Raw genomic sequence first — 25,945 nt, forward strand, 5'->3', positions numbered from 1 at the left:
TAAAGTAAAAATATATATGTAATTCGACGTTTCGGGCAATAGGCCCTTCATGTCACGCGTCAACATTTTCCATTGCCGATTATATATATTTTTAAGCCCACGCTTGTCGATGAATTTGCACCACTGCCAATGCAGCAGCGTCGCCAAAGAATTAGTTTCATCATCCACAATCGAAGGTTTTTTTGGGGGGGTGTTGGATCGCGTAAATATAAACGCGTGTCGTTAACCCCGCCACCACACAGCCAATTAGTTGAGGGTTTACCACTTAAAAATATTTCTACTGAAGTGTATCCGATAAGTTTTAGAGCTCTTTCACAGATGTCCACCAGTTCACAATGCCCAGTAGTTCAACACATCGGCTGTGTGTTGGAAAGTAAACCAACGACAACATTTACAATTATGATGTAGTGTATAGTGTAGTATACTAGTTCAGGACATACCAGTTGTGTGTTGGAGAGTAAACCCACTATAACATTTACAATTATAGTGTAAAATTTGATTTTAAAGCTTTCGTGACTGCAGGGATTCATATTCTTGGTTTTTTTGTTTAAAGTCATGTAGAAGGGAAATAATAAAATAATATAAATATTAAATAATACAATTCTCACGACGTTTCGATTGCAACACAAGCAATCGTCATCAGGTGTGAAAACCACAGCCACTTTTTTTCAAATTTTCACTTACACTATACATTTCACGACTACACACTACACTACTATATGCTACACTACTATACACTACACCGTTATTAACCCACTACAACATTTACAATTATATAGTGTAGTGTATAGTGTAGTATACTAGTTCAGTACTAACTGGTTGTTTGTAGGAAAATAAATCCACGACAATATTTACAATTATAGTGTAGTGTATAGTGTAGTATACTAGTTCAGTACTAACTGGTTGTTTGTAGGAAAGTAAATTCACGACAATATTAATAATTCGAGTAACCGTGACATTTCGCCGGTAATTTTGTTCACGTGACAACCCGTCACTCTTTCGATTTAAAGCTTCTTTCGTGACTGCAGGGATTCATCTTCTTGGTTCTTTCGGTAAAGTCACGTAGAAGGGAAATAATAAAAATAAAACAATAAACGTCGTGAGAATTATTTTATGTTTAATTATTATTATTTCCCTTCTACGTCACTTTACCGAAAGAACCAAGAAGATGAACCCGTCACTCATCGGTTGTGTAGCCGGGTGGTGGCGGATTTAACGACACATTTATATTTACGCGATCAAACCCAAAAACAATATTGTTCGCGAAAGCCTACGGATGTGTTCAACTGAATTAGTTTAATTCTCAGGGCAGGAGTTTAGCCAAAGAAAGAATACGTAGTAAAAAAAAAACAAATATGAATTATTTACCAAATGAGAACATGAATTCGCAACTTGCAATCAGAATAAACACAGTGGCCGCTATTTTCATTTCGTCGTTAAAACATTTCTCGTCGATTTTCCTTCTCGTCGAGATTTCAAATCGTCCCGGGGCTCCACGTGCAGCGCCCTCCCATTGGTCAAACGCGGCCAGGTCCCAGCGAGCACTGCGGCATGCGTCACGTGACGAGGCGTGAGCAGCGTCACGTGGCGAGAGAGATGCCACGCGGCAGAGGGCGCTAGAGAGACGTTGGCAAAAGTTGCGTTGTGAAACACAACCCTTGACGGTGGCTAGGAGATGTTAACTACCTCGCCTGGTACACAGGAGGTCATGGGTTCGATCCCGACCCTGACGCCTGCTGCTGTATATTTGGAGTTTGCGTGTCTCTCTCTCATCATCACGGTGGCTAGGAGATGTTAACTACCTCGCCTGGTGTACAGGAGGTCGTGGGTTCGATCTCGACCCTGACGCCTGCTGCTGCTGTATATTTGGAGTTTGCGTGTCTCTCTCTCATCATCATCACGGTGGCTAGGAGATGTTAACTACCTCGCCTTGTATACAGGAGGTCGTAGGTTCGATCTCGACCCTGACGATGCCTGCTGCTGTATATTTGGAGTTTGCGTGTCTCTCTCTCATCATCATCACGGTGGCTAGGAGATGTTAACTACCTCGCCAGGTATACAGGAGATCATGGGTTCAATCCCGACGCTGACGTCTGCTGTATATTTGCAGTTTGCGTGTCTCTCTCATCATCACGGTGGCTAGGAGATGTTAACTACCTCGCCTGGTGTGCAGGAGGTCGTGGGTTCCATCTCGACCCTGACGCCTGCTGCTGTATATTTGGAGTTTGCGTGTCTCTCTCTCTCTCATCATCATCACGGTGGCTAGGATATGTTAACTACCTGGCCCGGTACACAGGAGGTCGTGGGTTCGATCCCGACCCTGACGCCTGCTGCTGTTGTATATTTGGAGTTTGCGTGTCTCTCTCTTTCTCTCATCATCACGGTGGCTAGGAGATGTTAACTACCTCGCCCGGTATACAGGAGGTCGTGGGTTTCATCCCGACCCTGACGCCTGCTGCTGTATATTTGGAGTTTGCGTGTCTCTCTCTCTCTCATCATCATCACGGTGGCTAGGAGATATTGACTACCTCGCCTGGTGTGCAGGAGTTCGTGGGTTCGATCCTGACCCTGACGCCTGCTGCTGTATATTTGGAGTTTGCGTGTTTCTCTCTCTCATCATCATCACGGTGGCTAGGAGATGTTAACTACCTCGGCTGGTACACAGGAGGTCATGGGTTCGATCCCGACCCTGACGCCTGCTGCTGTATATTTGGAGTTTGCGTGTCTCTCTCTCTCTGCCCGGTGGTCGCGTGGAATTTCATCTCCGGGTCCTCTAAGTTTATTTTCCACTCCACGTTTAGAATCGACATCACGACGAGTTCTTTGGCTTCTGCGAAACATTTCCACGTGATGATGATGACGACGATAAGCCGCCAACCTCGTTGAGTTATCATCTTCTGATATCCAGGTGGTCGCTTCTGAAAAAGATCGACTACATAACTCAATGGGGGCGGGGGGCTTGGGGCCGTCCATAAATGACGTCACGCGATTTTTGACTTTTTGTGACGCCGTGTGACGAAGGGGGGGCGGTCAAAAATTGTCCAAAATCGCGTGACGTCATTTATGAACGGCCCCACAGACTGAGGGGGCAAGTGCTGTTAGTAGCGAGCAGCAGCGCCAGTGAAGGCAGGCACAGTGGCAGCAACCACGCCCGACCGCCTTTGTCTCCCCAGTGGCGATGTTTACTACACACCGCACCCAGGTACTCATTTGAGGCTGAGTCGACCAAGGGGAGGCCCAGTACCGGTTCGTAGCGCAGCGTGGCGCTAACCGCTGCCCCACCGCTCCCCACACGCACACGCGCGCGCGCACAGACACACGCGCACACAGACACGCGCACGCAGACAGACGCAGGCTTCCCCGTTCGCGTCTCCCCACACGCACGCGCGCGCACACGCAGACACACGCACACGTACGCACTAACACACGCGCACACGCAGACACGCGCACGCACACAGACGCAGGCTTCCCCGTTCGCGTCTCTCCACCGCACTGCGCGCGTCTGGATCGTCGGCTCCTGGCGATGTTGCTGCTGCTGCAGGGCGCCTTGTTCCTTCTCCTGTGGGCAGGTGAGTGAGTAAGTGAGTGTGTGAGTGAGCGAGTGAATGAATGAGTGAGTGACCGAGCGAGTGAGTGAGCCAGCGAGTGAGTGAGCGAGCGAGTGACCGAGCGAGTGAGTGAGCGAGTGAGTGAGTGAATGAGTGAGTGACCGAGCGAGTGAGCGAGTGAGCGAGTGACCGAGCGAGTGAGTGAGTGAGAGAGTGAGTCAGTGAGCGAGTGACCAAGCGAGTGAGTGAGCGAGTGACCGACCGAGTGAGTGAGTGAGCGAGTGAGTGACCGAGTGAGTGAGCGAGCGAGTGATTGAGCGAGTGAGTGAGTGACCGAGCGAGCGAGTGACCGACCGAGTGAGCGAGCGAGTGATTGAGCGAGTGAGTGAGTGACCGAGCGAACGAGTGACCGAACGAGTGAGCGAGCGAGTGAGCGAGTGAGTGATTGACCGAGTGAGTGAATGACCGAGCGAGTGAGTGACCGAACGAGTGAGTGAGTGATTGAGCGAGTGAGTGAGTGACCGAGTGAGTGAGTGACCGAGCGAGCGAGTGACCGAACGAGTGAGTGAGCGAGTGAGTGAGTGACCGAGCGAGCGAGTGAGCGAGCGAGCGATTGAGCGAGCGAGTGAGTGAGCGACCGAGCAAGTGAGCGAGCGAGTGAGTGAGTGAGCGAGCGGAGTGGAGTGAGTGAGTGAGTGACCGAGCGAGCGAGTGACCGAACGAGTGAGTGAGTGAGCGAGCGAGCGAGTGAGCGAGCGAGCGAGTGATTGAGCGAGTGAGTGAGTGACCAAGCGAGCGAGTGACCGAACGAGTGAGTGAGCGAGTGAGTGAGCGAGTGAGTGACTGAGCGAGTGAGCGAGCGAATGAGTGAGTGACCGATGGCTACAGATATGTTAACTACCTCGCCTGGTGTACAGGAGGTCGTGGGTTCGATCCCGACCCTGACGCCTGCTGCTGTATATTTTGAGTTTGCGTGTCTCTCTCTCTCATCATCATCATCATCACGGTGGCTAGGAGATGTTAACTACCTCGCCTGGTGCACAGGAGGTCGTGGGTTCGATTCCGACTCTGACAATGCCTGCTGCTGTATATTTGGAGTTTGCGTGTCTCTCTCTCTGACACCCCTTAGGGTCAGTGGGCCTCGTCTGGTAAGATTTAAAAACATAGTGAAGTTGTATTTGTATCTCCAGTCAGCTCCCTCGTCACGACGCTTTTTGCTTCCAGCAAACCGCTCGTTCAGTGATTTGGTCGTGAAGCGAGTGGAGGAGAAACCACGATGGTGCAGGCTGGATTCGTTCCGATAGCATCGAAAGTTACTCCCCCCCTCCCTCCCTCCCTCCCTCCCCTCCACCTCCTCCCCCTCCTACCCCACCCTCCCCTACATCCTCCCCCCCTCCTCCTCCCCCTCTCTCCCCTTCTCCTCCCCCTCCTCTCCATCCTCCTCCCCCCTCCTTCTCCCTACTCCTCCCCCCTCCCTCCCCCCCTCCTCCCTCCCCTCCTTCTCCCCCTTCTCCCCCTCCTCCCCCTCCTCCCCCTTCTCCCCCTCCACCCTCTCCCTCCTCCCCCCCTCCACCTTCTCCTCCTCCTCCCCCCTCCTCCCGCCGGTCTAAATAAATCCGATTCTGATGATGAACTCGAAGTCACAAATTCAGCCTCCCGTTAACCCCCCTCCCCCCCGCCCCCTCCCCCCCCCGCCCCCCGCCCCCCTCCCCCCCCCCCCGCCCCCCTCCCCTTCCCCCTCCACGCGATATGTTTTAGACGTCACGTAACACGGCGTGGCCATGGATGCGTTGTTTTTGCTAATATTGAGATAGGGATAGCAGATAAATACAAGACAGATAGATGATCGATGGATAATCGATGGATGATCGATGGACGATCGATAGACGATCGATGGATGATCGATGGATGATCGATGGATGATCGATAGACGATCGATGGATGATCGATGGATGATCGATGGATGATTGATAGACGATCGATGGATGATCGATGGATGATCGATAGATGATCGATGGATGATCGATGGATGATCGATGGACGATCGATGGATGTTCGATGGATGATCGATGGATGATCGATAGACGATCGATGGACGATCGATGGATGATCGATGGACGATCGATGGACGATCGATGGACGATCGATGGACGATCGATGGATGCACCATCCGACACGCCCCCCCCCAGGTTCGGCGTTCGCCGGCCTGTACGAGGCGTGCGGCGGGCGCATCGACGTGGGCCGCGACCCGCAGGGCACCGTGCGCTACGGCCCCCAGTGGGGACAGTACCCGCACAACGCGCACTGCGTCTGGCACCTCGACTCGTGGCCCAGTGAGAGGACATTCGTGCGCCTCTCCTACATCGACGTCGAGTTCTCGCCCAGCTGCCAGTACGACTCGCTCAGCGTCACGCTGGGAGGCGACGTAAGTGACACCACCACCCCCCAACCGGCTGCCTGGGCGCGACGACGCACCCATCCCGCGGCCGTCTGGAACGCTCTCCACTTACGATATTTAGATGCGCTTCTGATATTTAGATGCGCTTCTGATATTTAGATGCACTTCCGATATTTGGATGCACTTCTGCGGCCGTCTGGAACGCTCTCCACTTACGATATTTAGTTGTGCTTCTGCGGCCGTCTGGAACGCTCTCCACTTACGATATTTGGATGCAATTATGCGGCCGTCTGGAACGCTCTCCACTTACGATATTTAGATGCGCTTCTGATATTTAGATGCGCTTCTGATATTTAGATGCACTTCCGATATTTGGATGCACTTCTGCGGCCGTCTGGAACGCTCTCCACTTACGATATTTGGATGCAATTATGCGGCCGTCTGGAACGTTCTCCACTTACGATATTTAGTTGTGCTTCTGCGGCCGTCTGGAACGCTCTCCACTTACGATATTTGGATGCAATTATGCGGCCGTCTGGAACGCTCTCCACTTACGATATTTAGATGCACTTCTGCGGCCGTCTGGAACGCTCTCCACTTACGATATTTGGATGCAATTATGCGGCCGTCTGGAACGCTCTCCACTTACGATATTTAGATGCAATTATGCGGCCGTCTGGAACGCTCTCCACTTACGATATTTAGATGCCCTTCTGTGGCCGTCTGGAACGCTCTCCACTTACGATATTTAGATGCCCTTCTGCGGCCGTCTGGAACGCTCTCCACTCACGATACTTAGATGCCCTTCTGCGGCCGTCTGGAACGCTCTCCACTTACGATATTTAGATGCAATTATGCGGCCGTCTGGAACGCTCTCCACTTACGATATTTAGATGCCCTTCTGTGGCCGTCTGGAACGCTCTCCACTTACGATATTTAGATGCAATTATGCGGCCGTCTGGAACGCTCTCCACTTACGATATTTAGATGCCCTTCTGCGGCCGTCTGGAACGCTCTCCACTTACGATATTTAGATGCAATTATGCGGCCGTCTGGAACGCTCTCCACTTACGATATTTAGATGCCCTTCTGTGGCCGTCTGGAACGCTCTCCACTTACGATACTTAGATGCGCTTCTGTGGCCGTCTGGAACGCTCTCCACTTACGATAGTTAGATGCCCTTCTGTGGCCGTCTGGAACGCTCTCCACTTACGATATTTAGATGCCCTTCTGCGGCCGTCTGGAACGCTCTCCACTTACGATATTTAGATGCCCTTCTGTGGCCGTCTGGAACGCTCTCCACTCACGATAGTTAGATGCCCTTCTGTGGCCGTCTGGAACGCTCTCCACTTACGATATTTAGATGCCCTTCTGTGGCCGTCTGGAACGCTCTCCACTTACGATATTTAGATGCCCTTCTGCGGCCGTCTGGAACGCTCTCCACTTACGATATTTAGATGCAATTATGCGGCCGTCTGGAACGCTCTCCACTTACGATATTTAGATGCCCTTCTGTGGCCGTCTGGAACGCTCTCCACTTACGATACTTAGATGCGCTTCTGTGGCCGTCTGGAACGCTCTCCACTTACGATAGTTAGATGCCCTTCTGTGGCCGTCTGGAACGCTCTCCACTTACGATATTTAGATGCCCTTCTGCGGCCGTCTGGAACGCTCTCCACTTACGATATTTAGATGCCCTTCTGTGGCCGTCTGGAACGCTCTCCACTCACGATAGTTAGATGCCCTTCTGTGGCCGTCTGGAACGCTCTCCACTTACGATATTTAGATGCCCTTCTGTGGCCGTCTGGAACGCTCTCCACTCACGATAGTTAGATGCCCTTCTGTGGCCGTCTGGAACGCTCTCCACTTACGATATTTAGATGCCCTTCTGTGGCCGTCTGGAACGCTCTCCACTCACGATAGTTAGATGCCCTTCTGTGGCCGTCTGGAACGCTCTCCACTTACGATAGTTAGATGCCCTTCTGTGGCCGTCTGGAACGCTCTCCACTCACGATACTTAGATGCGCTTCTGTGGCCGTCTGGAACGCTCTCCACTTACGATAGTTAGATGCCCTTCTGTGGCCGTCTGGAACGCTCTCCACTTACGATATTTAGATGCCCTTCTGCGGCCGTCTGGAACGCTCTTCCATTCCGATATTTAGATGCTCTTCTGTGGCCGTCTGGAACGCTCTCCACTTACGATAGTTAGATGCCCTTCTGTGGCCGTCTGGAACGCTCTCCACTTACGATATTTAGATGCCCTTCTGCGGCCGTCTGGAACGCTCTTCCATTCCGATATTTAGATGCCCTTCTGTGGCCGTCTGGAACGCTCTCCACTTACGATATTTCGATGCCCTTCCGCGGCCGTCTGGAACGCTCTCCACTTCCGATATTTAGATGTGCTTCTGCGGCCGTCTGAAACGCTCTTTCCTTACGATATTTAGATGCACTTCCGATATTTGGATGCAATTATGCGACCGTCTGGAATGCTCTCCACTTCCGATATTTCGATGCACTTCCGCGTCCGTCTGGAACGCTTTTCCCTTACGATATTTCGATGCGCTTCCGATATGTAGATGCACTTCTGCGGCCATCTGGACAGCTCTTCCCTTCCGATATTTAGATGGACTTCCGATATGTAGAAACGCTTCTGCGGCCGTCTGCATGTCACTGTCTCCCTGTGTCCCCGTGTGTCTCAGAGGCCCGGGGAGCCCGAGTCAACGCAGGCGTTCTGTCTGTCTCCCTGTGTCCCGTGTCTCTGTCTCCCCGTGTCCCTCTCTCCCCGTATCTCCCCGTGTCCCCGTGTCTCTCCGTGTGTTCCACCAGAGGCCCAGGGAGCCAGAGTCGACGCAGGCGTTCTGTCTGTCTCCCCGTGTCCCGTGTCCCTCTCTTCCCGTGTCCCCGTGTCTCCCCATGTCTCTGTCTCCTTCTCTGTCTCCCCGTGTCTCTCCGTGTCCCCCAGAGGCCCGGCGAGCCCGAGTTGATGCAGGCGTTCTGTCTGTCTCCCTGTGTCCCGTGTCTCTGTCTCCCCGTGTCCCTCTCTTCCCGTGTCTCCCCGTGTCTCTGTCTCCCCGTGTCCCTCTCTTCCCGTGTCCCCGTGTCCCCCAGAGACCCGGCGAGCCCGAGTCGACGCAGGCGTTCTGCTGGCGCGAGTCTCAGGTGGACGTCTCGTCGCTGTCGGCGCTGTCGGGCCTCGGGGCGGCTCGCCTCACCTTCACGAGCGACGCGTCCGTCTCCTTCGGAGGATTCTCGATCAACTACTTCGGTTCGCCTCATCCCCCCCCCCCCGCACCTTGCCCCGTGCACCCACCCCCGGGGGGGGCGTATCAGATGCATCCATCGATCATCCATCGATCATCCATCGATCATCCATCGATCATCCATCGATCGTCCATCGATCGTCTATCGATCATCCATCGATCATCCATCGATCATCTATCTGTCTTGAATTTTATATATATGTAGTGCTAATACTTACGCGATCCGGCGGTAGAAATACCCACGGGTTCCCAGGTGACTGTTAAGATGACGTCACGAAGAAAAGGCAAAAGAAGGCGGGGCATGAGAGAGGGGGAGAGTGGTGACGTCACAGAATGAGAGAGGGAGATAGTAGTGACGTCACAAAATGAGGCGGGGCATGAGAGAGAGTGGTGACGTCACAGAATGAGGCGGGGCATGAGAGAGGGAGAGAGTGGTGACGTCACAGAATGAGGCGGGGCATGAGAGAGGGAGAGAGAGTGGTGACGTCACAGGATGAGGCGGGGCATGAGAGAGGGAGAGAGTGGTGACGTCACAGGATGAGGCCACGTGGACTCTGGTCATTCTCGCAGCACTGCGCAGCGGCTTTTGGCTGAGCCGTCGAATCAAAGACGGCAGTCGCCGCATCGTCGCGCGGCGCTTTCAGATGCGCTTCTTGCGGCCGTCTGGAACGTTCTTCCTTCCGATATTAGTACGCTACTGGAGCTACGTCACTTTAAAATCATCATCATCATCATCTAGATTGACAAACTCACTTCTTTAGAGCTGCTTCTTGTTGTTGTTGTGTTTAGTTTGTTGTCCTTCCCCCCGGCACCTCACATTTGCAGGGTTGGCTACGTACGGTGCGAAAGAAGTTCAACATACACACAAACTGCTACGCATTACACTATTATGCATGATACTACTATACTATACACTATACTTTACACTACTACACTATACGCAACGACACACTACACTACTATACAATACACTATGCACTTACACTATACATTTCACGACTACACACTACACTACTAAATGCTACACTACTATACACTACACCGTTATTAGGAAGCCACTGGAGCTATACACTTTTAAATGATCTACATTGACAAACTCATTTCTTCAGAGACGTTTTGTGTCTTTAGTTTGCTGTTCTTCCCCTCCGCCCCGCACCAACGATTAGCGCGGTCCACTACATTCTAAAGGAGTGAGCTTTTCTCAATCTCTAGACCAGGGGTCGGGAAACTTTTTGACTGGGAGAGCCATAAAAGCCAAATATTTCTAAATATATTTCATTGAGAGCCATATAGTATTTTTAACGTATAATAAATTAAATATGTCTTTTAATGCGACTTCTGGTGCTGCGTGGTTTTGCTGATGGCCTTGTAGTCTGGTTCATACGTGGTGAGGTTGAGCTTCATGCAGGCGTGACCCGTGAAATTTATCTTCAAAACTAATTTCTGTTTACTTTAAAACGACACAGTATTATTAAACAATATCGCAAGTATTTTAAAATCAGTTCCAAACTGATTTTTTTTTCAACTCTAAATTGTCTGGGAGCCATATGCCGTCACCGGAAGAGCCATGTATGGCTCGCGAGCCATAGGTTCCCGACCGCTGCTCTAGACGACGATTACCGAGTGCGCAGCTCCAAGTGGCTTCCTCGCGCCAGAAGGCAAAGATCTGCCCTTCACCCGCCTCGTGTGTGCCACAGTGCCGGCCTTCATAGGCGCTGCTACTCGCTACTGACAGCACTTGCCCCCGAAAGTCTGTTGAGGCTACCTGGTGGGGGGCGGTGTGACCTTTGTCTTCGCAGTCGCTCTGGACTGGTGTGGACGCTTCACCCCGTGCCAGAACGGAGGGACCTGCCACAACACGGACACGCGCTTCCGATGCGAATGTCCGCCCGGCTGGGAGGGGGAAGTCTGCGACCAAGGTCTCGTCCTTGCTGGCGATCATCGGCAACTCTGTAGCCTCTTCTACTCGGGAGTTGTACAGCCCTCGCTCCAGTTAGCGATCATCGGCAACTCTATAGCCCCTTCTACTATCAGTCGTACAGCCCTCGCTCCAGTTAGCGATCATCGGCAACTCTCTAGCCCCTTCTGCTATCAGTCGTACAGCCCTCGCTTCAGTTAGTGATCATCAGCAACTCTCTAGCCCCTTCTGCTATCAGTTGTACAGCCCTCGCTCCAGTTAGTGATCATCGGCAACTCTCTAGCCCCTTCTCTATCAGTCGTACAGCCCTCGCTTCAGTTAGTGATCATCAGGAACTCTATAGCCCGTTCTACTATCAGTCGTACAGCCCTCGCTTCAGTTAGTGATCATCGGCAACTCTCTAGCCCCTTCTACTATCAGTCGTACAGCCCTCGCTTCAGTTAGTGATCATCGGCAACTCTCTAGCCCCTTCTACTATCAGTCGTACAGCCCTCGCTCCAGTTAGTGATCATCAGCAACTCTCTAGCCCCTTCTGCTATCAGTCGTACAGCCCTCGCTTCAGTTAGTGATCATCAGGAACTCTCTAGCCCCTTCTGCTATCAGTCGTACAGCCCTCGCTTCAGTTAGTGATCATCAGCAACTCTCTAGCCCCTTCTGCTATCAGTCGTACAGCCATCGCTTCAGTTAGTGATCATCAGCAACTCTCTAGCCCCTTCTACTATCAGTCGTACAGCCCTCGCTCCAGTTAGTGATCATCGGCAACTCTCTAGCCCCTTCTGCTATCAGTCGTACAGCCCTCGCTTCAGTTAGTGATCATCGGCAACTCTCTAGCCCCTTCTACTATCAGTCGTACAGCCCTCGCTCCAGTCAGTGATCATCGGCAACTCTCTAGCCCCTTCTACTATCAGTCATACAGGCCTCACTTCAGTTAGTGATCATCAGCAACTCTCTAGCCCCTTCTACTATCAGTCGTACAGCCCTCGCTTCAGTTAGTGATCATCAGCAACTCTCTAGCCCCTTCTACTATCAGTCATACAGGCCTCGCTTCAGTTAGCGATCATCAGCAACTCTCTAGCCCCTTCTACTATCAGTCGTACAGCCCTCGCTTCAGTTAGCGATCATCGGCAACTCTCTAGCCCCTTCTACTATCAGTCGTACAGCCCTCGCTTCAGTTAGCGATCATCGGCAACTCTCTAGCCTCTTCTACTATCAGACGTACAGCCCTCGCTTCAGTTAGCGATCATCGGCAACTCTCTAGCCTCTTCTACTATCAGTCGTACAGCCCTCGCTCCAGTTAGCGATCATCGGCAACTCTATAGCCCGTTCTACTATCAGTCGTACAGCCCTCGCTTCAGTTAGTGATCATCGGCAACTCTATAGCCCGTTCTACTATCAGTCGTACAGCCCTCGCTTTAGTTAGTGATCATCAGCAACTCTATAGCCCGTTCTACTATCAGTCGTACAGCCCTCGCTTCAGTTAGTGATCATCGGCAACTCTATAGCCCGTTCTACTATCAGTCGTACAGCCCTCGCTTCAGTTAGTGATCATCGGCAACTCTCTAGCCTCTTCTACTATCAGTCGTACAGCCCTCGCTTCAGTTAATGATCATCAGCAACTCTATAGCCCCTTCTGCTATCAGTCGTACAGCCCTCGCTTCAGTTAGTGATCATCGGCAACTCTATAGCCCGTTCTACTATCAGTCGTACAGCCCTCGCTTCAGTTAGTGATCATCGGCAACTCTCTAGCCCCTTCTACTATCAGTCGTACAGCCCTCGCTCCAGTTAGTGATCATCAGCAACTCTCTAGCCTCTTCTGCTATCAGTCGTACAGCCCTCGCTTCAGTTAGTGATCATCAGCAACTCTCTAGCCTCTTCTACTATCAGTCGTACAGCCCTCGCTCCAGTCAGTGATCATCGGCAACTCTCTAGCCCCTTCTGCTATCAGTCGTACAGCCCTCGCTCCAGTCAGTGATCATCGGCAACTCTCCAGCCCCTTCTACTATCAGTCGTACAGCCCTCGCTCCAGTTAGCGATCATCGGCAACTCTCTAGCCCCTTCTACTATCAGTCGTACAGCCCTCGCTTCAGTCAGTGATCATCAGCAACTCTCCAGCCCCTTCTGCTATCAGTCGTACAGCCCTCGCTCCAGTTAGTGATCATCGGCAACTCTCCAGCCCCTTCTACTATCAGTCGTACAGCCCTCGCTCCAGTTAGTGATCATCAGCAACTCTCTAGCCCCTTCTACTATCAGTCGTACAGCCCTCGCTTCAGTCAGTGATCATCAGCAACTCTCTAGCCCCTTCTGCTATCAGTCGTACAGCCCTCGCTCCAGTTAGTGATCATCGGCAACTCTCTAGCCCCTTCTGCTATCAGTCGTACAGCCCTCGCTTCAGTTAGTGATCATCGGCAACTCTCCAGCCCCTTCTACTATCAGTCGTACAGCCCTCGCTCCAGCTAGTGATCATCAGCAACTCTCTAGCTCCTTCTACTATCAGTCGTACAGCCCTCGCTTCAGTTAGTGATCATCGGCAACTCTCTAGCCCCTTCTGCTATCAGTCGTACAGCCCTCGCTTCAGTTAGCGATCATCAGCAACTCTCTAGCCTCTTCTACTATCAGTCGTACAGCCCTCGCTTCAGTTAGTGATCATCAGCAACTCTCTAGCCCCTTCTGCTATCAGTCGTACAGCCCTCGCTTCAGTTAGTGATCATCGGCAACTCTCTAGCCCCTTCTGCTATCAGTCGTACAGCCCTCGCTTCAGTTAGTGATCATCAGCAACGCTATAGCCCGTTCTACTATCAGTCGTACAGCCCTCGCTTCAGTTAGCGATCATCGGCAACTCTCTAGCCCCTTCTGCTATCAGTCGTACAGCCCTCGCTCCAGTTAGTGGTCATCAGCAACTCCCTAGCCCCTTCTGCTATCAGTCGTACAGCCCTCGCTCCAGCTAGTGATCATCAGCAACTCTATAGCCCCTTCTGCTATCAGTCGTACAGCCCTCGCTCCAGTTAGTGATCATCGGCAACTCTCTAGCCCCTTCTGCTATCAGTCGTACAGCCCTCGCTCCAGTTAGTGATCATCAGCAACTCTCTAGCCCCTTCTACTATCAGTCGTACAGCCCTCGCTTCAGTTAGTGATCATCAGCAACTCTCTAGCCCCTTCTACTATCAGTCGTACAGCCCTCGCTCCAGTTAGTGATCATCGGCAACTCTCTAGCCCCTTCTGCTATCAGTCATACAGCCCTCGCTTCAGTTAGCGATCATCAGCAACTCTCTAGCCCCTTCTACTATCAGTCGTACAGCCCTCGCTTCAGTCAGTGATCATCGGCAACTCTATAGCCCGTTCTACTATCAGTCGTACAGCCCTCGCTTCAGTCAGTGATCATCGGCAACTCTATAGCCCGTTCTACTATCAGTCGTACAGCCCTCGCTTCAGTTAGTGATCATCGGCAACTCTATAGCCTGTTCTACTATCAGTCGTACAGCCCTCGCTTCAGTTAGTGATCATCAGCAACTCTCTAGCCCCTTCTACTATCAGTCGTACAGCCTCGCTTCAGTTAGTGATCATCAGCAACTCTCTAGCCCCTTCTGCTATCAGTCGTACAGCCCTCGCTCCAGTTAGTGATCATCGGCAACTCTCTAGCCCCTTCTGCTATCAGTCGTACAGCCCTCGCTTCAGTTAGTGATCATCAGCAACTCTCTAGCCCCTTCTACTATCAGTCGTACAGCCTCGCTTCAGTTAGTGATCATCGGCAACTCTCTAGCCTCTTCTACTATCAGTCGTACAGCCCTCGCTCCAGTTAGCGATCATCGGCAACTCTCTAGCCCCTTCTGCTATCAGTGGAACAGCCCTCGCTCCAGTTAGTGATCATCGGCAACTCTCTAGCCCCTTCTACTATCAGTCATACAGCCCTCACTCCAGTTAGTGATCATCAGCAACTCTCTAGCCCCTTCTACTATCAGTCGTACAGCCCTCGCTTCAGTTAGCGATCATCGGCAACTCTCTAGCCCCTTCTACTATCAGTCGTACAGCCCTCGCTCCAGTTAGTGATCATCAGCAACTCTCTAGCCCCTTCTACTATCAGTCGTACAGCCCTCGCTTCAGTTAGTGATCATCGGCAACTCTCTAGCCTCTTCTACTATCAGTCGAACAGCCCTCGCTCCAGTTAGTGATCATCGGCAACTCTCTAGCCTCTTCTACTATCAGTCGTACAGCCCTCGCTCCAGTTAGCGATCATCGGCAACTCTCTAGCCCCTTCTACTATCAGTCGTACAGCCCTCGCTTCAGTTAGCGATCATCGGCAACTCTCTAGCCCCTTCTACTATCAGTCGTACAGCCCTCGCTCCAGTTAGTGATCATCAGCAACTCTCTAGCCCCTTCTGCTATCAGTCGTACAGCCCTCGCTTCAGTTAGTGATCATCGGCAACTCTATAGCCCGTTCTACTATCAGTCGTACAGCCCTCGCTTGAGTTAGTGATCATCGGCAATGCCGCATCCTCGCCGCGTGCTGCCTGACGTCACAGAGGTGTGAGCTCTGGCCCTGCTTGGCCCCAAGCGAGATTCAGATGTCCCGCGAAGCGAGCGGAGCATCGCCGGCACGGCTCGGCTCGGATGTGTCAGTGGGAAAAGGAGTTTCTTGTGACAGCACGGCTTCACTCTGTGGTTCTTTCGGTAAAGTCACGTAGGTATAAAATAAAATTAATTTAAATACATTTAATCACTGGCTTTGTTGATAATTTCAAAGCAACCCTTTCACAGCTGTGTTTATTCTTCTTTCTTTCCCCACAACAGCTGTGGCCGCGTTACCGACTCCACCGTCACAGCTGGAGCAAGAATCTCCAGGTATGGGAAAACGCTGACGTCACAGCCGATGCACCACCTATGCCCCCTACTGTGCCAACTTGCTGCATTTTATCTCTGCTCGTTGTTGTCTGCTCGTTGTTGCTGGAGGGCAACTGCCTCCAACTACGCCCAGTAGCCTCAACGTACACCTAGCCTGGTATTGCTCAGTAGCGTCCTTCATGAGCCTCCTCCTCTACAGAGGCCGATCTTGACACCGTTCGGCTCCACATCCTCCGAGAAAATCTCTTCTCCAGCCCTGTGTTGTGCCCGTTAATACACTACACCAATACCCGCCATTTTGGCACTAAGTGACGGTGATGTCACCACGGCGCCTGTGCCAGGCAAGGTGCACTTTGAGGCCATGTGAAGTGTCAAAGGCTCGCTGACAGGAGGTCACGGGACAAACCCAGCAGGTGCCATGGGCTGGCTGACTGAGATGACTGGCAGATGCACCAGCTGTAGAAACATACAAAAGAACAAAGATCCCCCATATAGCCGTAACAGGCTGTTGGGGCAAGTGCTGTTAGCGAGCACCTATGAAGGCCGGCATGGCACACGAGGGGGCGGGTAGCCATCACCACGCCCGATGGCCTTTGTCTCCCTAGTGGCGATGTTTACACATCGCCCCACGTACTCATCTGAGGCTGAGTCGACCTAGGGAAGGCTCAGGACCGGTTCAGTTAATCGTCACTCGTGTCGTTCGTGAGCGGGAATCAACCTCGGGTCGCCAGGTTCATAGCGCAGTGCGCTAACCGCTACAGCACCGCTCCCCACAAGCACCACAGGTACACACACGTGTGAGCATGTGTACACTCGGGGTCTCACGCGTGAACCACCGTTACCTCCCCCCCACCCCCCTAGACAGCGCCGGCGACAACGAACCAGCGTCGCCGGGGGGACCGGCGAGCGACTCCCAGGCGGAGGGCCACGGCACCGGTCCTCCGGCGGCCGCCCCCACGGATTCCCGTCGCGACGACGACCCCGACGACGACCCCAACGACGACCCCGACGACGACCTCACGTACGAGAACGTTTACGACCCCTCCTTCGAGTTCGACCCCAGCCAGGCCGCCGCCGACCAATACCTCTTCAGCCTCGTGCCTCCGACGGTGCCCAACCTGCCGCTCCCTCCGGCGGGCGACGCTGCCCCGTCCGGCGACAACCCCGGGGGAGCGGCCGCCGCTCGGGGCGACGGCGGCGGCGCCGAGAGAGGCGACGGAGGCCCGGGCACGCCGGGGGCGGGTCTAGCGAGCGAGAGCCGAGGCCCGGACGGGGGCGGCGGAACCGCCCCGGGACCGGAGGCGGCACCTCGGCCGGAGGGCGGAAGCCCCGGGGGCGACGAAAAAACGTCCGCGGGGTGGGACACCGAGACGGCCGCGGGTGCCTCCCGGACTCCGACCGCCGACGAGGGCCGGCGAGACGGCCTCACGAGTCCGCCCCAACAGCTGGAGCCGAGCCTCCCGCCGGCACCGTCCCGCCCTGACGGCCCGCCCGGCCAGACGGCGCTGCCGCCGGCTCCCTGGAGCCGGACCCCGGCGCTACCGGCGGCTGCCGACGCGACAGTTCCGCCGGTGGCCGAACCGCCACCGCCACCGCCTGCTACACCCGTCGCAGCGGCGACGGAACCGCTGGCGACGCGCGGGGGGGCAACTGGGGTGGAGGCGACGGTGCTCGAGAGCTCGTCGACGCAGGGGGGGGCGCTGGCGGGCAACGTCGAGGCAACGGTGCCGGCTGCAACGACGGTGATGGCAACAACTATGACAGCAGCAGTAGCAGCAGTAGCAACAACAGTAACAACTGCAGCAGCAACAGCTACAATAGCAGTAACAACTACAACACCTACAGCAACTAGACCAGCAGCAGTAGCAACGGTAGCAACAACAGTAGCAACTGCAGCAGCTACAACTGCAACAACTACAACAGGAGTAGCAGCTGTAACAGCAGTAACAATAGCAGCAGCACCAACAGCAGGCACAACTACAACACCTGCAGCAGTAGCAGCAGCAGTCACACCAGCAGCAGCAGCAGGAGCTATACGTCCAACAGCAACTGCTGCAACAGCAGTACTACCGACAGTGGTGAGGGCAACAGCAGCGACAAGTCCAGCCGCAGCAGTTGCAACAGCAATGACCGGAGCAGCAGGAGCGATTGTACCCACGGCTTTGCTGACCCCTGGGCCTCCGGCTGCAACAGCAGAAGCAGCAGCAGAAGCAACAGGAACAGACGCAGCATCAGAAGGAGCAGCAGCAGAACGAGCAGCAGCAGAAGCAGAAGCAGCAGCAGAATCAGCAGACGCAGCAGCAGCAGAAGCAGAACGAGCAGCAGCAGAAGCAGCAACAGCAGCAGAAGCAGAACGAGCAGCAGCAGCAGAAGCAGCAGAAGCAGCAGCAGAAGCAGCAGCAGAAGCAGCAGCAGAACGAGCAGCAGCAGCAGAAGCAGCAGCAGAAGCAGCAGCAGAAGCAGCAGCAGAAGCAGCAGCAGCAGCAGACGCAGCAGGAGAAGCAGCAGCAGAAGCAGCAGCAGACGCAGCAGCAGGAGAAGCAGCAGCAGAAGCAGCAGCAGAAGCAGAACGAGCAGCAGCAGAAGCAGCAGCAGACGCAGCAGCAGCAACAGAACGAGCAGCAACAGAAGCAGCAGCAGAAGCAGCAGCAGAAGCAGCAGAAGCAGAACGAGCAGCAGCAGAAGCAGCAGTAGAAGCAGAACGAGCAGCTGCAGAAGTAGCAGCAGAAGCAGCAGCAGAAGCAGCAGAAGCAGAACGAGCAGCAGCAGACACAGCAGCAGCAACAGAACGAGCAGCTGCAGAAGCAGCAGCAGAAGCAGCAGCAGAAGCAGCAGCAGAACGAGCAGCAGCAGAAGCAGCAGCAGCAGAAGCAGCAGCAGCTGAACGAGCAGCAGCAGAAGCAGCAGCATCAGAAGCAGAACGAGCAGCAGCAGAAGCAGCAGTAGAAGCAGAACGAGCAGCAGCAGAACGAGCAGCAGCTGAACGAGCAGCAGCAGAAGCAGCAGCAGAAGCAGCAGAAGCAGCAGCAGAAGCAGCAGCAGAAGCAGAACGAGCAGCAGCAGAAGCAGCAGCAGAACGAGCAGCAACAGAAGCAGCAGAATCAGCAGCAGCAGCAGCAGCTGAGATCGAGGCGAGTGCTCAGAGCGGGGAAGGGGGCTCACATCTGGCCCCCCGCGAGTCTCCGGATGTTGCAGGAGACGTTCTGCCGTTCATCAAAGGTGGGTCCCAGAGCTGAATTCACCTCTGTACTAGGATGTGGTGTACCGGGGCTGTGGATTTAAAACTATTTAACTATTTTTGTTTGTATTTGCCAGGTAAGGGCTCACTCAAGCCTAATCACATTTTTTTTGTATTTGATAATACTAGCGGCTGCTCCCATATCAATGAGCACACTTAGCTCGACACCCTGCACGAAGCCAATAACCGCAGACGATCCCGCCGCCGCCGCCACGACACAATGCACCAACACGGTCCACTGCCCCGTGCCCCACGGCCATCCGCCACCAGCGGAAGTCCGACTTTCGCGCGCCGCGACACGTTCAGGGATGATGGCGTGTGAACCCGACACGATCTGAGAGGGAGAAGCATGAAGTGACTGTGTCGGCCGGGTGTCTGATGCATCGCGGCTTGCCTGTGGGCCCGGGAAAGCGATGGTCGGCAGGGCAGGAGACGGCCAAGGCAGGGAGAACAATCCAGGGTCGGAGTGGCATCCCTTGGAGATGTGGCCCCGCAGGCCGCACTTACAACAAGTGACCGGGAACCTCCACGGTGGAGGGGGGGGGGGGTCCCACTTCGTCGTTCCCGCTCCCGTCATCGTCCCGCACCAACCCTCCTGCACCGGCTCCTAACGAACAAAGCACAGGCTTGCACCGGCTCCTGATGCTCCGGCTCGTCCTCCGAGAATCCCGTGCAGGCAGCCACCCCGGGCCACCGCTGTCGGTTGAAATGTGCTTGGATGCATCGGGCTGCCTTCAGCCACGTCAAGTCGTCCTCCTCCGTGGCAGGCAGAGAGACGCTCATCTCCTGGACTAGCGACAGCAGTCTTTCCAGCACCAGAGATTCCAGCGCCGTCTGCGGATACGTGGGGTGGGCCAGCGACAGCAGCCCGCTGCGAAAGGCGAGGGGCGGGTCTAAAATGGCAGCCATCTGGGCGCAAGCTTGAGGCAGCATCGCTCTGTCCGCTGCGGGGATGGCATCGAACGCTGCCATGGAGTCGTCATCCATGGTAGTGGGAAGAGCCCACAGCACCACCTCGTCGGAACACCCGACAGCCGCTTCTGCAGAGAAGGCACCTCCGGACGGGACGCCGATGTCAAGTCGAATTTGGCGGGAAGCGTTTCCCGCCCAATGGACAAAATGGCGGCAGAATTTAGCGCGTCGCTCCCGGCGGGCAAAATGGCGGCCGCTTGCGCGTGCTGGGACTCCGCCGATTCCCGCGCTTGGCCGACGGCGACGGTAGAGCTGCCCGCTCGATGCTCCCGTGCTGTAGCTTCCTCGACAGGCGCTTCCACCCTAAGCTGTAGCAACTAGCTCCGTCGCAGCAGAGAGCAAGTCCGCGAGGCATACGTTGTGCGTGTGCCATCCTGCTCCGGTCGGCGGCAGCAAAGAGTCGATGTCCCTCACACGTTGCTCCGCAGGGATCGCCTTCTCAGGACCAATCTCCGGGGTCCTGGATGCCAGGGCTGTTGGGGAAATCACTTTTCCGTCGTCCTCTTCGCCCGAGGACACAATAGTAGAATTCTTGTTCTTGGTCGACTTTGACATATAAAAAAAATTACACTTCTGACTCCAAATGTAGTGACTGATTCAGAGACACTAGGAGTAAGAGGCACTCTATTTATTAACAGCCTTCACAGTTCACAAGAGGTAACTACAGCTCCCAGTCAGGACAAGCTGGCAGACTGCCTGACTGACGACGCCGAGGTGAAGATGTAGATGACAGCGAAGACTCCAGTGGCACAACGGGATCCCACTCCAAGCAACAGTCCCGAGCCTTCGCTTGGGGTCCCCTTTTATTCTCCCGGCATGGCTTCGCTCCGCCCCAGCCACGCCCCCCTTCTAGAACCTACTAGCGGGTTCCCGGGCTTCCCTCACGTGCCCCCTCTGTAACCTTTCCCCTAAATCCCTCTCTCTGACTTATCATGTGACCTGCTGTCAGACAGGGCTGCTGCAACTGCAGATCCCCTTCTCTGCCAGCAACCAGCGCTATGCTACGTAGTGACCCATTCCATGTCACTACACCTGCACCAGATTAAAGCAAAAAAAAAAGAAAGTGAGCTGGACTCTCCGAAGATCTATTGCAGATTGAGGACATCCGCAGGACTGCAGTTATCGACAGGGAGCTGGCGAGACTCCATGTGGATATTGCAGCACTGCAGGAGACCCGGCTTGCTGGCAGTGGTTCACTACGAGAGAGTTACTACACTTTCTACTGGCAAGGCAAACAGCAGAACGAACCAAGGCAACACGGCGTTGAGTTCGGCGTCAAAAACACACTCCTTGGCATGACGGAACCACCAACCGCAGGCTCCGAGCGGATTCTGCTCATGAAACTGCTCACTGCTTCTGGCCATGTAAACATCCTGAGTGTCTATGCCCCAACACTCTACTCACCTCCAGAGATTCATGACCAGTTCTATGAAGAGCTTCACTATATTATTTGCAAAATCTCCAGCTCTGAGCACATGTTTCTTTTAGGAGACTTCAATGCAAGGGTTGGGGCTGTCCACGACGCGTGGCCCGCATACCTTGGCTATCACGGCATCGGAAAAATGAATGCCAGTGGCCAAAGACTACTGGAGCTTTGTTCATACCACAATCTCTGTATCACAAACTCAATCTTTCTCACTAAACCTTTCCATATAGTGTCATAGAGACATCCAAGATCTCTTGGCATCAACTGGACCTCGTAATCACCCGACGAGCCCTCCTCAAATCAGTACTCATCACACGCAACTACCACAGTGCAGTCTGTGACACCGATCACTAACTGGTATCCAGCAAGTTCAGACTACGCCCCAAAAATATACACCGCTTCAAATAAAAGAACTACCTACGCATCAACTCTGCCAAGACCTTCCTCCCAGAGCTCACTCAATCATTCCAACACAGCCTTGAGCAGTCCCTACACGACACACTAGATGGAAGCGTGGAGACAAAGTGGGCATACATCAGAGACGCCATCTTCAATGCAGCCATCAATACCTTCGGCAAGCAGACAAGGCGGAATACAGACTGGTTTGAGGAACACTTGGCTATGTTGGAACCCATCCTCCAAGCCAAGCGCACAGCGCTCCTGAAGTACAAGCAAGTCCCAAGTACAGGATCGTTAAGGGCTCTGAAAGCTGCCCACAGTGCAGCTCAAACGACCGCCAGACGCTGCACCAACAACTACTGGCTGAACCTCAGCAGTAGGATCCAACTCGCCTCTGACACTGGTAATATCCGTGCCATGTATGAAGGCATCAAGACAGCCTGTGGTTCAAACATCAGGAGGGCTGCCCCCCTGAAATCCAGCACAGGGGCCATCATCACTGATAAACAAGAGCAAATGGCCAGGTGGGTAGAACACTACTCAGAGCTCTACTCATGAGACATCGGTGTGTCAGAAGCTGCCCTTGCTGCTGTAAAGTCCCTACCAACGATACACGAACTGGACAATGTTCCAGCCTTGAAGGAACTGGATAACGCCATCAACTCGCTAGCCAGCGGCAAGTCCCCGGGTCAGGACGGCATCACACCTGAGGTACTGAAATGTGTGAAACCTGCCGTCCTCACAAAACTCCATCAACTTCTCTGCCAGTGCTGAGAAGAAGGAGCAGTGCCTCGAGACAAGAGAGACTCCAACATCATCACCCTGTATAAAAACAAGTGTGACCGTGGCGACTGCAATAACTACCGCGGCATCTCCCTGCTGAGCATCGTAGGGAAAACCTTTGCCCGTGTGGTCCTCAGCAGGTTACAGATACTAGCCGAGAGGACGTATCCTGAGGCTCAGGGTGGCTTCAGAGCAGGAAGGTCCACGATCGACGTGCTCTTCTCCTTGCGTCAGCTACAGGAGAAATGTTGCGAACAGAGAATTCCCCTGTACTTGGCATTCATTGATCTAACAAGAGGGAGCAACGTAAAGAACAAGCAACAAACACCTCTGGAGCTGCCACCGCATTCACTTGCAATTGCTGTGGCAAGGATTGCCACTCAAGGACTGACCTACTAAGTCATTCTAGGCGCTGCAAAACCTACAGCTGACCTCGTAAGGCACGAAGAATTGTCTCTCGAGACACACAGGCCTATTGGTTGGTTGGTTATTGGTGTCTGTTTGTGTGCGTGTGTGGAACATATTCGTCAGTTAGAAACATTTAGGCTGGCCTGCCTATGATCCATCCTGGCTTTAACCAGGCTGGATTGTGTGAGGAGCTCGCATATCCTTGAAAGATCTGAACAAAGTCTCATCAGTGAGCTCCTCCGGCAGGCAAGGCTGCGTTGGCTGGGTCATGTAGCCCGCATGTCCAGCCACCGCATGCCTAAACAGCTCTTGTTCGGCCGGATCGAGGGGGCTAAACGGGCGCGGCACGGGCTACAGAAGAGATGGAGTGATGTGGTACAAGAGGACGTGGAGCTGAGTGGACTTGCCGATGACTGGTACCAGCGGTGTCAAGATCGGCCTCTGTGGAGGAGGCTCGTGAAGGATGCTACTGGGCAGTTGGAGGCAGTCGCCCTCCAACAACAACGGTGGGGGGAGGAGCGACGCTCACAACAACGAGCGGAGCGCCGGGTGGCTAAAGCACAGCAAGTTGGCACAGTAGGGGGCACAGGTGGTGCATCAGCCAGTCATCTCAGTCAGTCGACCTGTAGAACCTGGGTCTGCCCCGTGACCTCCTGCCAGCAGGCGTTCGACACTTCACGTGGCCTCAAGGTGCACATAGCCTGGCACAAGCGTTGTGGTGACGTCACCGCCACTTAGTGGTGAATGGCGGTTGTTGTTGTGTGTGGGGAGCGGTAGTGTAGTGATTAGCGCGCTGCGCTACGAACCCGGCCACCCGAGTTCGATTCCCGCTCACGGCCACCAACACCAGTGACGATTATCTGAACCAGTCGTGGGCCTCCCCTAGATCGACTCAGCATCAAACAAGTACCTGGTGCATTGTGTAAACATCGCCACTGGCGAGAAAAAGGTGGCCAGACGTGGTGCTAGCCACCTACCCCCCTCATGTGCAACAGCTCCGGCCTTGATAGGCGCTGCCTACTCGCTAACAGCACTTGCCCCGACATTCTGTTACAGGCTACACGGGGGATCTTTGTCTTTGTGTGTGTGCGTGTGTGCTACAAACACCCCACAAACAGAAGGAGCTCTCCTGAGCGTGGCCTCGTTCCTGAGGCTCGCCAGGCCCGTGACGGCCCGACAAGCCCGGCCCGGCTCGGACGAGAACCGCCGACTCGCACGCGATGTTCGAGACGCTGTGAGTGGCAAGCCACGCTCACAAAGCACTCTCAAGGGGTCTGGGAGACTCGGCTCCAGGAGACCGGGTCTCAGGGTTCTTGAGACTCGGCTCCAGGAGACCGGGTCTCAGGGTTCTTGAGACTCGGCTCCAGGAGACCGGGTCTCAGGGTCTTGAGACTCGGCTCCAGGAGACCGGGTCTCAGCATCTTCAGACTCGGCTCCAGGAGACCGGGTCTCAGGGTCTTGAGACTCGGCTCCAGGAGACCGGGTCTCAGCGTCTTGAGACTCGGCTCCAGGAGACCGGGTCTCAGCATCTTGAGACTCGGCTCCAGGAGACCGGGTCTCAGGGTCTTGAGACTCGGCTCCAGGAGACCGGGTCTCAGGGTCTTGAGACTTGGCTCCAGGAGACCGGGTCTCAGGATCTTGAGACTCGGCTCCAGGAGACCGGGTCTCAGCGTCTTGAGACTCGGCTCCAGGAGACCGGGTCTCAGCATCTTGAGACTCAGCTCCAGGAGACCGGGTCTCAGCATCTTGAGACTCGGCTCCAGGAGACCGGGTCTCAGGGTCTTGAGACTCGGCTCCAGGAGACCGGGTCTCAGGGTCTTGAGACTCGGCTTTAGGAGACCGGGTCTCAGGGTCTTGAGACTCGGCTCCAGGAGACCGGGTCTCAGCGTCTTGAGACTCGGCTCCAGGAGACCGGGTCTCGGGGTCTTGAGACTCGGCTCCAGGAGACCGGGTCTCAGGGTCTTGAGACTCGGCTCCAGGAGACCGGGTCTCAGGGTCTTGAGACTCGGCTCCAGAGACCGGGTCTCAGGGGTCTTGAGGCTCGGCTCCAGGAGACCGGGTCTCAGGGTCTTGAGACTCGGCTCCAGGAGACCGGGTCTCAGCGTCTTGAGACTCGGCTCCAGGAGACCGGGTCTCAGCATCTTGAGACTCGGCTCCAGGAGACCGGGTCTCAGGGTTCTTGAGACTCGGCTCCAGGAGACCGGGTCTCAGCGTCTTGAGACTCAGCTCCAGGAGACCGGGTCTCAGCGTCTTGAGACTCGGCTCCAGAATACCGGGTCTCAGCGTCTTGAGACTCGGGCTCCAGGAGACCGGGTCTCAGGGTCTTGAGACTCGGCTCCAGGAGACCGGGTCTCAGTGTCTTGAGACTCGGCTCCAGGAGACCGGGTCTCAGTGTCTTGAGACTCGGCTCCAGGAGACCGGGTCTCAGTGTCTTGAGACTCGGCTCCAGGAGACCGGGTCTCAGTGTCTTGAGACTCGGCTCCAGGAGACCGGGTCTCAGCGTCTTGAGACTCGGCTCCAGGAGACCGGGTCTCGGGAAGATTGTCTTGAGACTTTCGAGCTGACCGCGATCGAGATAAATAACGTTGAGTGTTGTGCTGCACCCCCCACGTCACCCAGCTCTGCTTGGTCACTAACATTCCTCGCCACAGGTGGAACCGGTGTACAGAAGCTTGCCTGGGTTCCTGGAGGTGCAAATGAACAACATCAGGTAATGGCTCACATCCACATCATTTGTTTCTGGTGGCTACATCATTCCA

General features: G+C 54.4%; 1 protein-coding gene across 1 annotated transcript; it reads left to right on the top strand.

The window, feature by feature from the left end:
• Positions 1-3,423: 3,423 nt before the first annotated feature.
• LOC133359038 (collagen alpha-1(I) chain-like) lies at positions 3,424-19,714 on the top strand. The gene is made up of 8 exons (XM_061577407.1): positions 3,424-3,569; positions 5,738-5,973; positions 9,055-9,211; positions 11,006-11,125; positions 15,910-15,960; positions 16,822-17,702; positions 19,156-19,179; positions 19,610-19,714. The coding sequence occupies exons 1-8, from the start codon at positions 3,524-3,526 to the stop codon at positions 19,712-19,714; spliced, it is 1,620 nt and encodes a 539-aa protein (XP_061433391.1). The 5' UTR covers positions 3,424-3,523.
• Positions 19,715-25,945: the final 6,231 nt, after the last annotated feature.

The sequence above is a fragment of the Lethenteron reissneri genome, chromosome 64 (assembly GCF_015708825.2).
Source record: "Lethenteron reissneri isolate LAM-NWPU_2019-01 chromosome 64, ASM1570882v1, whole genome shotgun sequence".
In the NCBI taxonomy this organism is placed as follows: Eukaryota; Metazoa; Chordata; class Hyperoartia; order Petromyzontiformes; family Petromyzontidae; genus Lethenteron; species Lethenteron reissneri.

Bases quoted from the DNA above. Each gene is read 5' to 3' on its own strand.
- LOC133359038 (XM_061577407.1), top strand. From the start codon at position 3,524: ATGTTGCTGCTGCTGCAGGGCGCCTTGTTCCTTCTCCTGTGGGCAG. The intron at 9,212-11,005 runs GTTCGCCTCATC...TTGTCTTCGCAG, and splicing joins ATTCTCGATCAACTACTTCG to TCGCTCTGGACTGGTGTGGA. The intron at 17,703-19,155 runs GTGATGGCAACA...CGGATGTTGCAG, and splicing joins CGGTGCCGGCTGCAACGACG to GAGACGTTCTGCCGTTCATC.